This window comes from Atta colombica, unplaced genomic scaffold (genome assembly GCF_001594045.1).
Source record: "Atta colombica isolate Treedump-2 unplaced genomic scaffold, Acol1.0 scaffold86, whole genome shotgun sequence".
NCBI classification, from domain to species: domain Eukaryota; kingdom Metazoa; phylum Arthropoda; class Insecta; order Hymenoptera; family Formicidae; genus Atta; species Atta colombica.
The window spans coordinates 155,500-171,664 of record NW_017259579.1 but is presented as its reverse complement, the minus strand read 5'-3'; the positions used below and the strand labels follow the sequence as shown (position 1 = coordinate 171,664).

Here is a 16,165-nt window from a genome sequence, read left to right as displayed (position 1 = left end):
TATATATATATATATATATATATACCAGGTGTATAAGCTTAAATTCGCTGTTTGCTCATAGGTGGCATTAGTGAGCGTACAAAGAGCTACCCTGGGCACATAACACATTTTTTTTTATGTGTTTGACATCTGTCAACATTAATCAGTGCACTTCATCAGCAATTTCGTACAACAACATATTTTTTTTCTTTCGTAATCATGTCTAGTTTTTTGCTTAAAAAAAAAGCATATGCGGGAAGCTTTGCTTTTCTGTTTCAATTTGAAAAAATCGGCTGCCGAATCGCATCGAATGCTTGTGGAGGCCTATGGCGACAATGCTTTATCGGAAACAACGTGCAGAGATTGGTTTCGCCGGTTCAATGACGACAATTTTGACCTGAGTGACAAGAAGCGAAAATCGGCCCAGAAAGGTTGAGGATGATACCCAATCGCAAAAAATGCTTGCCGAGCAATTGAGTGTTTCTTAAGCAACCATTTTCATGCGGCTACATGCCATGGGAAAAGTTCAAAAGATCGGAAAATGGGTGCCACATGAACTGAACGATAGGCAGATGGAGCGACGCCAAAACACATGCCAAATTCTGCTTGCCAGACAAAAAGAAAGTCGTTCCTGCATTGTGACAGGCGATGAAAAGTGGATCTATTTTCAGAATCCTAAACGCAAGAAATCTTGGGTTGATCCCGCGCAACTATCAATATCTTCCTCAAAACCAAATCGCTTCGGATGGAAGACGATGCTGTGCGTTTGGTGGGATCAGGAGGGTGTCATCTACTACGAGCTGTTAAAATCTGATGAAACTGTTAATGTTCACCGCTACCATTAACAACTGATCAAATTGCACCGTGCTCTGCGTGAAAAAAAGCCGCATTATCGGAAAAGACATGACAAGCTGATTTTCCTCCACGACAACGCACCATCGCACACGTTAATAATGGTCCAAAACTACTTGGAGACACTCAACTGGGAAGTGCTACCCCATCCCACTTACTCACCAGACCTGGCACCTTCTGACTCACCTGTTTTCGTCGATGGGCCACGCGCTTGCTGAGCGGCACTTCAATTCTTACGAAGACGTCCGAAAATGGCTTGATAAGTGGTTTGCCTCGAAAGATGAGGAATTTTTTTGGCGTGGTATACACAAATTGCCCGAAAGATGGGGAAAATATATAGTTAGCGAGGGCAAGTACTTTGAATAAATTTGTTTTTGCTTCTTAGGAAAAAAATGTATTTTTCTGACTAAAAAACAGCGGATTTAAGCTTATACACCTGGTATATGTCATTTTATGTATGATTGTTCTAATAAAGTATATAAATATAAGATTACGTAAGTGTAATATAACTCATTATATAACAATTACATAACATTGGAATTATTTAGATTATATTCATATAATATTTCAGCATGTTATGAAACTATTCTGTACTTTTTCTGTGACTATGCAATAATTTTATAATGTTTATAACATTATTTATTACATTGTTGTATTTATTGTATATAACTGTAATTTGAAGTGAATGGGAAATCACAATTAACATGTACGTTACATGTAATCAATATGTTATATTACTTATTACATTCCGTTTTATTACAGCAATATAACAGTTATATAACTGTGCTTGCTCGGTATCTTATAAAAAGTTCATATAGGATCTATAAGTTCTTATAAGAGAGGAATTTAATTACTTCTTCGAATCATATAAAATCTCATATCTTATATGAGATTACATAAAATCTTTAAGTTCTAAAAAGATCTTAAAAGAAATTTCAGAAATTCAAATAAAGTCTGTAAATAATTTATAAAAAAACACATATATATAGAGGATTTTTTTACAGCAGACTGATAATATTTAATATATCATATAACACCATCGTAACAATTTTATTGAACTTTAGTTATTAGAATTTTTAAATTTTTAATTTAATAAACAAGCAAATGAAAGTAAACTGCGCGGTTAAAGATGCGCTATAATAAATTATATATATTCTTGTAATTCAAATGTATAAACAATAATTTTTCATTTTCGGACTTCCCGTTATTTTCAACGAACAAATAACGGACGGAGAAATCCATTTAGTTGAATCAATTTTTAATTTCTTGTTTGGATATAGGCAAACAAATCTTTGGTTGATGCAATAAAATAATTTAGTTGAAGCCAAACATTTGGTTATTGTAAATAACTTTATCAGATGTCAATGTTTATTAGAAACAAGTAAAATGACCAAATGCTTTGCTTCAACTAAATTATTTTATTGCATCAACTAAAAAATTTGTTTGCCCATATTCAAACAAGAAATTAATTGGTCAATGGTCAAATTAAATGGTCAGTGTAAATGTAACGCTAGGCTTTTAAATTCATTCTGATAATTCCTCAACGATTGCATCTTAATGAGTCTTTTCAATTCCTGTTGAAGGAGTGCTGCCGTTAACATTGTCTAAATGAAACGCAAAAGCAATAAAATTGTAGAATTTTAATATATAATGTCCAATGTTAAAAATTGTCATTATAAATGACTCATCAGTTCTGATAAACATATTGTTACATCCGCACTGCTTCGATTCTCTGCGCGCTGAATCGTGTCATGAGCGAAAAGGATTGACAAGCGGTTGCCAAGAAGACGCGGGCCGTTAGTTAGATCGATTTTTTTTGAACTGTGTTCCATTCGAGCTCGCTTCCTTCAAAACATTTTTCACTGTTACTTATGTGCCGTTGCCTCTGTATAAGCGTTAATAAAGAGTCTAGTGCCTTTTTATAATTTACGTGTAGTATTTCCGCGAGCGTATATGCACGTTCACTTAGACTGGCGATTCGCTTGCGCGTAGCGGATAACGCATGGCGAATATATCATTTAACGGGGGCTCATCCGATCCGGATCGAAAAATCCAGACGACGGAAATGCTTCGTTTGCCTATTAAGACAAGAAAAAGAGCTCAAATAATGAACTCTAAAGGGACGAATGGGAATGTCAGTGGAGTTGGAAAGCTCGAAAAGAACGTCTGAAACGACAGTCCATCGAGCCGTACGACAAGAGTGGAAGAAAAAACGCCGAAAACGATAGCCTTGCAGGCCGTACTATCGGAAATACGACAGCTTCAAGAAAAGCAATCACGAGCAGATCACGAGAGACGGAACTATTAGTTACGGCTTCGAGACGGGGAGCTGGCATAATTTCGAAAGAGACTGCCGGAAGCATATATCCCAACAACATCCAGTTAAGTCTTTTTAGCAATAATGTCCCGGTTTCAGAAGAGAAATTTCAGAAGAGGCGAGCGCGATGATATGATAGAGCTTCGCGTACAAGGGGATGCGTTCGAGGCTCGTGATGAGCTCGGTTATAAATTAAAGCCCAATACGTTCGGCAGAGAAAGGTTGCCGTTGTGCGAGTACCTCTCTAAATTCGAATTAATTGCACGAGCAAATCGTTGCAGTGAAACGTCAAAGATGATCGCGATTGGTTTCTTGTTTGAAGGGAAAGGCGAGCGCCATTCTGCAATGCGTGCAGGATATAGACAATTTAGAGTACGCGGAGCTAAAAGATAAATTTAGAGTTGCGTTTCGGAGAAGGTTATTTGTCACAAATGGCGTATTCTCAATTTACAAATCGGAAACAAAAATTCGGGAAAGATTTCGCCATCTTCGGTACCGAAATAGAGAAGCTATCATGTTCGGCGTACCGGAATGTATATACGCAATTCGGGAAAATCGCCTGCGCGCAGTTTGTTTCGGCATTGTTAGACGATCATAAAGAGAATATTGCAACTCGAAGGAATTATTTCGTTGCAGTTGGCAATAGAAAGGGCAAAAGCTATAAAACTTATCCAGGGGAAGAGCTATGGGAAAAAAAGGAAAAAATAAGAATCGATATTTCGGGGAACGTTTTAAGGAAAGAGGAGGAAAAAAAAGGAAAAAGGAGGAAGAGAGATGAGAAGAAAGGAAAAAGAACAAAGTTAATTTTAAAGAAAATTTGCGAGAGTGCTGGTTGTGCGAAACAGTGGAACACTTCCGTTATGAATGTCTGAGAAAGGAGGAAAATTCGGGAAAATTCGTTAATTGATCTTAACGGGGCGGGTTCAACTAGAAAGAAAAAGGATTAGAAAGAATTGTAAAGAGTTAAAAATAAATAGAATCGGAAATAATTCGAGTTATTTTCATTATTTCGATATGGTAGATAATAAGGTTTGTCTTTTAAAATCGATACGGGCTCCGACATTTTGATCCTAAGTAAGAGATTCGTCAATGAAAACGGAAAAAAATTAAGTAGGGAAACTATAATTTGAGATACCTCACCGGGGAGAGGGTCCCGATCAAATTTAAAGTTCTCGCTAAAGTGGAACTAGGCTAATGCTCCGCGGTACTTCCTATGTTTATGGCAGAAATTATAGAGGATTCCATATTAGGGACAAATTTCCTGCAAACTGTGAACTTAGAAAACGTTTTTGAGTCTACGTTCGTTTCCAAGAGACGAATAGGGAAATAGTTTCGGGATGTTCTTGAATTTAAGATTTCTCGGAAAAAAGTCTTAGAGGGAAAATAGACATAAAAAATACTCCTGGTATTCTTGAAAAACTTCTTGCGGAAAATTCCGAGAATTTAGATAAGATACAGGAAAGAACTTTCGCCGAATTTCTGGCGGAATTCGAGGATATTTTCGCTAGTGGGATTGTGGCTAGAAACCGTGAAGGTTGAGCACGATATCAATTTAATAAATTCTATTCCTATAAAGCAGAGTCGCAACGAGTCCCCTATAAAATGCGGGACGAAGTGATAGAATTATAGAAGATATGAAAAAACAGGAGATAATTGAAGAATCGCAAAGCCCATGAGTTTCCCTAGCGGTCTTGGTAAAGAAAAAAGATGAGATTCTAAGATTTTGCGTAGATTATAGGAGATTGAACGTGATCACGAAAAAGGATTACTATCTACTCCCACGAATAGATGATATCATCGAACAATTATCGGACAATTCCTAGTTCTTCACGTTAGACTTAAAGGAGCAGATACTGGAACTTCTATCCCCTAGAAAATCAAAATCCGCCCAGAGGATAGAAAGAAGACAGCTTTCTCTGTTAGTAGAGAGCAATTCAAAGTGATGTCGTTTGCAAAGCCTCTTCGACCTTCGAACGGTTGATGGAAAAGATTCTGCAAAAGTTACTCTCCGGGAAGTGCTTGGTCTATCTCGATAATGTAATTGTTTATGGAAAGAGTTTCGAAAAGATGATTTCATCTAAGAGAAATCTAAGAGAAATTTTTCAACAATTTCGATCGGCAAACTTAAAAATTAATCTTAAGAAGTGTAACTTTTTGAGAAGGGAGATTAGATATTTGAGACACATTATTTGAGCTAGAGGAATCGCTACAGAAAAAATTGTGGCTATAAAAAATTGGCCTATTCCACATAGCAAGAATCAAATACGAAGTTTCCTAGAGTTCAATTCATATTATCGCAAATTCGTAAAGGGATTTTCCATGCTAGCTAAACCTCTTTACAAACTCACTGAGAACTGATGTAAATTTTGACGGGAAAAGAGTGTTACAGAGCCTTTGAAGAACTAAAATGAGTGTTAATATTCCCCTCCCCCCCCAATTCTATCTTTTCCCAGGGGAGAAGGAGAATTCATCATGGATGCCTCCAACATTGAAATCGCCGCAGTCCTGTCTCAGAGACAGGATGGAATCGAGAGAATTATAGGTTATTTTAGTGGTTAGTAAGGCCGAAAGAAATTATTGTGCGACCCGTCGGGAACTTCTGGCCGTTGTCGATTCGATAAAGTTCACTCATCACTACCTCTACGACGAAAATTTGTGGTACGAATGGACCACGCGTCACTTTTGTCTTTTAGAAATCTGGAAGAGCAGTTGGCCCGCTGGATGAAAAGATGCAGCAGTATGAATTTGAAATAGTTCATCGGAAAGGATTGATTCATAAAAATACAGTTGGATTATCTAGAAGAGAATGTGAGGTGATAGGATGTAATTATTGTGAAAGCTACAAAACGTTCAAAATAAAAGCAATCAAGTAGTTCATATGATTTTCGAAAGAGAAAGTCTGGAAACTTAGTGTAGAGATCAAAGGGACCCTAGAATTTCGATCATTTATGGCAAAGAAGCGCCCATCCTCGGAAGAAATAGCCACTCAAGACACTGCTCGTCGAATGTATTGGTCCTATTGGGATGCTCTTGTTTTAATGAACGATGTTCTGTATAAGAAATGGGAAGTTCTTAATTCGAAGAAAAATATTCTACAATTAATTGTACCTCGAAAGCATGTAAGATAAATCCTAGAAGAAGCTTATGACTCTCCTTCTGGATATTTTGTAGTGAATAAAATCTTGGAAAAGATTCGAAAGAAGTTTTACTGGAGCAAGTTTCAAGTTTGTAAACAGGATATAGAAAATTGGTGAAGGTCTTGCAAGATCTGCGTTTCAAAGAAGAGGCTTTCAGGGAAGGGAAAATCACTCTTACAAATTTATAATACTGGGTCCCCATTGGAGAAAATAGAAATGGACATACTGAGTCCTTTTCCCACTTCTTCCTTAGGAAACAAATATTTATCTTACCATCGTAGATTGTTTTAGCAAATGTATAGAAGTTTTTCCACTCAAAAATATAAGAGCCAAAGTCAGTGGCTGAAACTTTTATTAATCAAGTTTCTAGATATGGTGTTTCTTTGGAGATTCATACTGATTAGGGGAGGAATTTTGAATCCAGGATATTCGTGAAGTTGGCGCTCATGTTTGGAATAAAATTAAAAGAAAATAAAAAGAACGGCTCTGGCAAACTCAGTCTGGACAGGTAGAGCGCCAGCAGACGATAATGAGTTATTTAATGAAGTTCATTTCCAAAAAAAGGATTGGGATTATTAGGTCTCAATGTTTTTATTGGCGTATATTTCTTCGAGACATGAGACAGCCGGTGTGTCCCCACTAAGATGTTTCGGACCTCAAGTTATCCGTAGATTTGTTAAGAGGAAATCCAAAGATAAAAGAAAAAGGATCGGTAAAAGATACATTGGAAAGTTAAGAGAAAAATTTAAGCAAATTCACAGTCAAGTTCGTGACCAAAATTAGGTCCGAACGCATGAAGATCTAGTACGACCAAAAGACTAGACAGATACAGTTTCGTGAAGGACAGAAAGTTTGACGTTTTAATCCTCATAGGAAAAAGGATAGGAATCCTAAGCTACAGAGTAATTGGGAAGGACCTTTCACTATAATTGACAAGTTGACGTAGTCTTCGTATTCGTAGGACATAGGAGAAAGGTACATGCGAACAGGTTGATTTCTTATGCGGAGAGACAATTAGGAAAAAGTTAAGTTAGGTCTCCCAGAGCCCATACATTAAAAAAAAAAGGTTCAAAATATTTAGGAATTAGATAAGCTGTTTACATATAAACCACTTACTGCATTTATTCTTTTCTAATCACAGAGTTCAGTACTGGTACAAGATTCGAATTCGTTCGCACATCACGGAGAGAAAGATAAATGGAAAAAGAAAAACAACTTTAGGAGAATGATTTTTTTTTTAAGAAGTTCGCATCGCGATTTTTGAGTCGTGATTTTTCTACGAGACGAAGGGCAAATGCCAAGGCGGGAATTGGGGGCAGATGTACCGCGATAAAAGCTAAATTTCTTTCTGTCTGAAAAAAGAAATATCAAGGACTCAAAGCTTCAGGGAAGAGTTAAGAGAAATCCAGAGAACTCTGGTGAAAGGAGCCCTGCTCGGAAGCCTCCCATAGATCATGAGACGAGGGCTTGATAATTTGTGCAACCGCAGAGTAGAGCGAAGCCGTAGAGAGTGAAGCCGTCTGGAAATGTTGATTGAACATCGAAATTATAATTGTCGAAACGACAATCTAAAAGAAAGGAGGAACAGTGTTACATCCGCGTTGCTTCGATTCTCTGTGCGCTGAATCGTGTTACGAGAAGGGTTGCCAAGGAGACGCGGGCCGTTAGAGTTGGATCATTTTTTTTAACTGTCAACGCATTTCGTTCGAGTTCGCTTCCTTCAAAATTTTTTTTCGCTGTTATTTATGTGCCGTTGCCTCTGTGCGTTAATAAAGAGTCTAGTGCCTTTTTATAATTTACATGTAGTATTAGGTGTACAACTTTGCTTCCGCCGTTTTCCTATAGATGGCTTTAACGGTAAGTGGTGGTCGAAATAAATAGATCATAGACGTCATACAATAAACTTGGGCATCTGTCAACATAACCCCATAGAAACATTAGTCGATTTGTGTCTGCATCATAAAGTTATTCTCGATTGAAAATGTCAGTTTACGAGCCAAATTCTCGTCATTTGCGGGAGGTTTTAATTTTTTGCTTCAATATGAAGAAATCTGCGACTGAGGCTCATCGAATGCTCTCAAATACTTATGGTGAGGTTGCTATTAGTGAAAGAACGTGTCGTGAGTGGTTTCAACGTTTCAAGAACGGTGATTTTGACGTCGAAGACCAGCATAGCGGTGGAAGAGAGAAGGTTTTCGAAGATGCAGAATTGAAGGCATTATTTGAGCAAGACTCGTATCAAAATCAAGAAGAATGGGGAGATCATTGGGAGTGACTCAACAAGCCATTTCAAAACGCCTCAAAGTCATAGGAATGATTCAGAAGCAAGGAAATTGGGTGCCGTACGAATTGAAGTCGAGAGATGTTGAACAGCGTTTGTTTGCTTGTGAACAGCTGCTTGAAAGGCGGAAGGGATTTCTGCATCGCATTGTGACTGGGGACGAAAAATGGGTTCATTACGATAATCCCAAGCGCAGAAAATCATGGGAAGTTCCCGGCCATGCTTCCACGTCGACGGCCAAACCGAATATTCACGGCTCCAAGGGCATGCTCTGTATTTGGTGGGACCAGCTCGGCGTAGTGTATTATGAACTGTTAAAACCGACTGAAACAATCACAGGCGATTGGTATCGAACGCAATTGATGCGTTTGAGCCGAGCATTGAAAGACAAACGGCCGCAATACAACGAGAGACACGATAAAGGGATTTTGCAGCATGACAATGCTCGACCCCCTGTTGCGAAAGTGGTCAAGACATACTTGGAAACGTTGAAATGGGAAGTCCTACCCCACCCGTTTCTACAGACGCTGCTCCCTCTGTCTATCACTTGTTTCGATCAATGGCACACGGCCTGGCTGAGCTCAGCACTTCTGGTCTTATGAAGAAGTAAAAAATTGGATCGATTCGTGGATAGCCTCAAAAGATGACCAGTTTTTTCGACGCGGGATTCGTACGCTACCCGAAAGATGGGAGAAAGTAGTGGCCAGCGATGGACAATACTTTGAATCATAACCAGTTTTTTACAATAAAGCCTCGAATTTCGGAAAAAAACGGCGGAAACAAAGTTGTACACCTAATATTTCCACGTCATCAAGCGTGCACGTTTACCTGGGCTGGCGATTTGATTGTGCGGATAACGCACGACAAGTGTAATAAGATAAATACATGTAAAAACTTACGAGATTATATAAAAACATAAAATATTTTAAATGTGTCAATTTCATGTATAAGTCTGATCCATGACAACTAATTCCTATGAGTTCTTGCGAGATATTATAAAATCATATAATATCCTATATTTTCTTTAAACATATAATATGCTATTGTAAAATATGTAAAAACTTATAAGATCATATAATAGCATATAAGAACTTTAATTTCATATGAAATTAATTTTATATGAAAATTTCATACAAGAATTTTCGGCAAGATTTAAAGAAATAAAATGTTGCCATTTTTTTTCAAAAAGTGAAACATTTTCACTCTTTTTCAAAATTGACTGTTTTTTCACTCTTTTACAGTAAAATTTCATTCCAAGAAGTTTGAGAGTAGATACTATTAGATTCGTCACTAAATTAGCCATATATTCCGTTGTTGTGATTAGCTAACCTCATCCGTTCATTTTTTTAAAAACATTAATAGTATAATATAGATAATAAAGATAAACAAAAAAATTTGTTAGATTTTATTAAGTAAGAACTACATTTACTGTCTAAATAGAATCAAACATCTCAGATTATATAGGACGAGGCATTTAAAACAGGTTACCTGAATAACTCACTTGTTTTTAACAATGGAAGGAAAAGTACCGAACAAAAGTTGCATGGTTTCAAGGGAGATATTTGATTATGTTGTCTTTTTTTTAGGTGAAGGCGCTAAAAAGATTTAATTTTTTTTTATTTAATTTTTTAAATAAGCAACTATGTGTTTTCTGACTAATTGATTTATCTCATTATTCTGTTCATAAAAATATTAAGGTACGATTATCCAAAAATTAAGTTTACGAAATATTTAATATTTTATGCCAATATATGACAGAATAAAGTATAAAATATTTTGTAAACTATTAGTTTTTTGATATTACTACCTTAATACTTTTATATGCAGAATAAGTAGAGGAACTGTATTGTGCAAAAAAATTGTACAATTCCGTTAAAAAAATGATCTTCATATTTTTCAGCGCCTCTACCTACCTAAGAAAGACAACATAACCAAAATACGTTCTCTTGAAGCCATGCAACTTTTGTTTGGTACTTTTCCTTTTTTATTAAAAACAAGCGAGTTATTCAGATGATCTGTTTTAAATGCCTCATCTTATATACGATTGTGAAACAAACATTTTAAGAATAAAAATATTTACTTACGTGTACGATTTTTTAAAAATTGTAGCATAACTTCAACGACAGACGCGTCGGGTTCGAGATATCATAGCAGACTGAGCGGCAGTCGCTAGTGCGTGCTCAGACACATCTACGCATGTCTCGCACAATTTGTTTGTAATGTAGCCTCGATTATTTTACTTAGAATTAACTCCTAAAGCCTTATAGTCTATTGACCTCAGTCTTCCTTACCTGATTATCTGTGTCCATGTTCAAGTCCCACCACATAAAAATTGCATGTGCGGTCCCACTTCTTATCGGTTGTGTAAGTAATGATACTTTTTCGTTATTTAATAAAGGTTTTTTGCCAGACCAGTCAAACCTAAAATGCACTCTCAATATCAATTATTTAAAAATTATCATTAAGAAGCCAAATATATATTTTTCTATTCCTTTCTCATCACTCAGTCAATGTATTTAAATAATCTTTCTTTTTTTTATATATGATTTTATATATGATTTTATATATGATTTTATATACATTTTTATCAATGTTCTTTTTCTAAATAAGTTTTGTTTCTAATTTTAATTATGATTTAAGAGATTTTTCTCATTAAAAGGTAAAAAAAATCGATTTTTTAAAATTTATTTTTTGAATCCTATATGTAGAATAACTTCATTTTGAAAAAAATTATTTCGGCCTCTCTCTCTCTCTCTCTCCCCTCCCTCTCCTCTGTTATTTTGGTCACCATTTTGAGACATTATAGTATCTTTTTATAAATATCTTTTTATAAATAAAAATTTGTTTGCTGTCTAGACATTTGATAATTATACAAAATCTGTACAAAAATCTGCATTTTTCAATATATAACAAATTTTCTTTAAAAAATAAAGCTAAAAAATAAGCTAATTTTGTATCTGGTAAAGATGAAAGGTTTCCTAACTTTACATTTAAAATGTATATCAACTTTAAAAATATATACCAACAATATAGTGGATAGTTTAGTAAACTAGTTATTTGTCAAATAAAAGATTTGATTCGATTTCGAATACTTGACTCCGCATATAAATTTTAAAAAAGGACCCTTCAATGAAGAAAGAAAAACGGAAAACAAAAATATTGGATATAGGAAAAAATTCGTGGCGATTTTTTAGTAAAATTAAAGTGTTTTTCTTAGAGTATTGAAATCAATTTATTTAAACCAAATATGCTCCATTATTTTCTATAATATATTGCCATTTTTAGAGCAGAGCCATAATTCCATCGTGATAGAACTTCTGTGGTTTCTGATCGAAAAACTGTTTCAAGTGATTTTCATAAGCCTCTTTTGAAGCTAGCTTTACACCATTAAGAGATTCTGCAGAGACCTAAACAAATGATAGTCTGAGGGTGCTATGTCAGGACTAAAGGATGGATGCATTAAAACTTCCCAACCAAGCTCTCGCAATTTTTGCCGAGTCATCAGAGATGTGTGTGATCGAGCGTTGTCATGATGGAAAACGACACTTCTCCTATTGATTAATTCTAATCGCTTCCTCTCAATTGCTTGTTGTAATCTCTGCAGTTGTTCACAGTACAGGAATTAATTGTTTGATTGGACGATAACAGCTAATAGTGAACGATTCCCTTCCTGTCCCATCACGCACGCACGCATGCACGCACGCACGCACGCACACAACATCACCTTCTTCCTCGTCAATCCAGGTTTTGCGATTGTTTGCGCCTTCTCTCCTTTCTTTTTCTAGTTGGATTGTCGTAGGTGATCCATTTTTCATCACCAGTTATCATTCTCTTCAGAAATGACTCAATTTCATTCCGTTTCAGTAGCGTATCACAAATGTTAATTCGGTCCATCATATTCCTAACACTCAACTCAACTGAGGAACCCAAACATCGAGCTTCTTTTTGTATCCAGCTTTGTGTAAATGATTTAAAACTGTTTTGTGGTCGATGCCTAGTTCCCTGGCAATCTCCACAGTGCTCACATGCTTATTACGCTCGACTTTTATGATTTCATCGGACTTTTCAGTGATTGGCCAGAGCGAGGTTCATCTTTCACATCGAAATTTCCAGCACGAAAGCGAGCGAATCATTTCCGTGCTGCTGATTTTGATAGAGTATCTTCACCGTAAATAGCGCAAATTTTTTCACAAGCCTGTGCAGCATTCTTGCCTTTATCGTAGTGATACTGCAAAATGTAGCGAATTTTTTCCTTATTTATTTCCATTTTCAAAATAAAATAACTTTTGATCCACTTCACCGATTTCATCTTTTTCGACTCAAAACAAAGATTAAAATGTCACTTTTTAAACGCACGTCTAGTGTTGTCGATGCAATTAGTAGTTGCCGACTGAGCATTTAATACCATCTAACGGGAAAACGCCACGAACTTTTTCCCAATAAATTTCAAAATAAATGATAAAGAAATATCAAATATTACCACAAAAATTAACGGAATGTCGCGTGATTTTGTGCGGGAACAAGTTGATGAATTTCAAGTTCGACTCCACGATTTTTAAATTTATTTTTTTTTAATCTATATAAGCTAAGGATAAAAGAAGGATTCTGACAGAGAATCTTATTTTTAATTCTTTCTATTTAAGAGATTGTGACAGCTAATTATATTATGTGAAATATTTATTATTGTAAATGTTCATAAAAAGAAAGATGAATCTTTACTTTATGAGTCAAGAGAAATTTATCTAGTATCATGGAATCAATATTGATTGATCGCGAAAGAAAGGAAAAATTATTACTTAAAAATAGGCTGTGCTGGCAACAAAGGCACAAAAGTATCGCGAGGCAGACGTGATAGTTGCATGTCATGTACAGCTGCAGCACCAGAGCATGTTTGGATAGTCTGTGGAGTATCAACCAATACTTCTCCGTTCTTAATAGGCTTCACCCGGTTCCAACTACAGACTTTGAAGCTTTCGATTACTTGTGCCCATACTGTTCCTTTGTGTGGAATGACAATGCTGTTTTCCTAATGTAAAAGCAAAACATAAGCATATTTTGAACAGGATCATTTGCAAGCTTGATGTTACCTCGAGAAGAATTTCGTGTGCATGGCGGAATGTTGATAACGCTCCTTCACCAATCAGCTCAGTATCAAACACTTCAGTAACTAGAATATTTGCGCGTTTTGGCATGTCACCATCTTTACCTACTATCATTTTTGTAGAACGCTTATGGATCAATTGAATTTTATCTTCGAAGCCATTTTCCTTTATTATTTGTACGGCGCATTTGGCTATTGGTTTGAAAGCCTAAATAAGATCTTTCTACATAAGCAGCATCTTTGAAAAATTCAAGAATTTTGAAAAAGGTTTTCAAAAGTTTTTTCTTACCTCGCATGCCGTTATAGTATCTGCTCCGCACCTGGCAGCCATCATCGACAGCAACCCTGTTCCAGTGCCTATGTCAAGAACGTTAGCCTCTTCACCGGCCTGATGTTTCTTCTCAATAGCAGTTTTGAGGGCAAGATAATACTTCTCATTCTACCAAACGAAATGTATGATAATTTAATTTTGCTAATTCGATTACTTCTCAGATAACAAAAGTTGATATAAGAAATCCTGATAAAAAAAATTGATAGAGAACGATTGAGAATAATATAATTTCTATCAATTTGTATCGTTTTCTTTAAGCTGTATCATTGATCTTCCAAGTATCAAATATAAATCCTACCGTATTTTATTGATTTCTATAAGATTTATATTTTGTTGCAAACTAACGATAGAAATTATCTCTTTCTATCGTATTCAATCAATTGTATCTAAAAGAATAGTAATAACGAATTGGCATTCATCCTTGGCATTTCTATCGTTTACTCAACGAATAACAATCAATCGTGTATTAACGATAAAAATAAAATCGTTATTAATCTGAAATTTATTCTTCTCTTCTTATGAGTTCCTATCGGCGGTATACAAAACGAAGTCTATAAGGTTCTATTATTTTTTAGTGAATTGAAAAACTTCTAAACGTATATGAAATATAATGATGAAATTTCATAGATTTCTATCTGATTTTTTTTTAACGAATTAAAAATCCCATCTTTACATATACGACAAACACAAAAGGTATTTCATAGATTTCTTTATAGAATAGAAATATCTATAGAAGTTTATCGTAAATTTACTATACAAAATGAATATAATATTTAAATAATGACATTTCATCGACAAAGTAAGGAGCCAGTCTATAAGATTTTTACGTTTTTTTTTTAGAGAATTGGGAAACTTATCAGAATAATATATGAAAAATACAAACAAAATTTCATAGATTTCCATTTGATTTTCCAGAATGGAAATACTTCAAGCATCGATATCCCGAATAATTATTATCCATATTGATAATATCAATAATTACCGACCGATAACGGTCTACTATTATCGCCGATGGATGTCAATAGTCAGCACTGCTATCCATTTTTTACATCTACGTGTAATACGAAAATTATATATTCACTAACTCGCATATTGCGGGGGAGGGGAGGGGAAAGAGGGAGAGAGAGAGAGGGAGAGAGAGGGAGAGAGAGAGAGGGAGAGGGAGGGAGGAAGGGGGGAGGAAGAGAGAGATGATGATGCAGAAAGAAGTACAGGAGAGGTACAGAAGAAGTGCGGGAGAAATGCGGAAGTGATGCAGAAGTGATGCGGAAAAGATGCAGAAAAATGTGGGAAAGATGCGAAAATAATGCGGAAATGGTGCGGAAATTGTTTCCCATACATTTCGATTTCTATAATTTGAAATTGACAACAAAACCATTTATAGACTGATATACTATAAAAACTAATATGAGGAAATATGAGGATGTTTTATGATGAAAAATTTTCTTATATTGGATTGTCTAGAAAGTTCATGCCGCAAAAGATTTAAATTTAATAAATGAAATTAGAAATTTAAATCTTCTGCGTTTCAATTTTCCTTCAAAATCTGCACGAACTTTCCGGACAACCCAATAGTATAGTAATTGATAAACGACTTTTCGATGTAATTCCATATTGAATATTGTTGACAGCCTACAGTAAATGAATCATAAAAACTTATATGAGGAGTTGATGATATGAATCGAATTCCAAGTTGTCCAGATATACGATTATAGCGTAAGTTAGATAAAGAGAGTTAGCGTATTAAGTTACTACTTCATAGGTCTTAAGTTCGAATCCCATACTATATATACGTTTTTAAAAATATGTATGTATATACTTATAAATACGGCGTATTTCAAGCATGATGAATATATGATGTAAATATGAGTAAATATGAATAAAAAATACTTTATTTTTTATTTCTTATATTTACATCAAATTAGCATTTAAGGAATATGATAGAAAATGATAGAGATTCAATTTTCGATAAATTCTTATACATTTTTAATCATGATACTTAAAAAGAAACTATAAGAAATGATAATGCGATAATGATAGCATTCCAGTATAAAATATCATATAGTATTTTGAAAACACACAACCAAAATTCATATTCAAAACAATAAAGATAAAATAGTTTTCTTATTTTTTTCTATTGGACTTTTTAATATATAAGATCTGTATA

At 35.1% G+C, this 16,165-nt stretch overlaps 1 protein-coding gene across 4 annotated transcripts in view; it reads right to left on the bottom strand.

Moving 5' to 3' along the window:
• LOC108693041 (protein arginine N-methyltransferase 7) overlaps nucleotides 1-16,165 on the bottom strand; it is an 82,771-nt gene that overhangs the window by 7,703 nt on the left and 58,903 nt on the right. For all 4 annotated transcript variants that reach the window (XM_018201686.1, XM_018201688.1, XM_018201687.1 and 1 more), the window contains 4 exons: nucleotides 13,957-14,106; nucleotides 13,654-13,875; nucleotides 13,363-13,592; nucleotides 10,858-10,987 (listed from right to left, as the gene is read on the bottom strand). In XM_018201686.1, coding sequence (XP_018057175.1) covers nucleotides 10,858-10,987; nucleotides 13,363-13,592; nucleotides 13,654-13,875; nucleotides 13,957-14,106 — 732 coding nt within the window. The remainder of the gene's footprint in view (nucleotides 1-10,857; nucleotides 10,988-13,362; nucleotides 13,593-13,653; nucleotides 13,876-13,956; nucleotides 14,107-16,165) is intronic.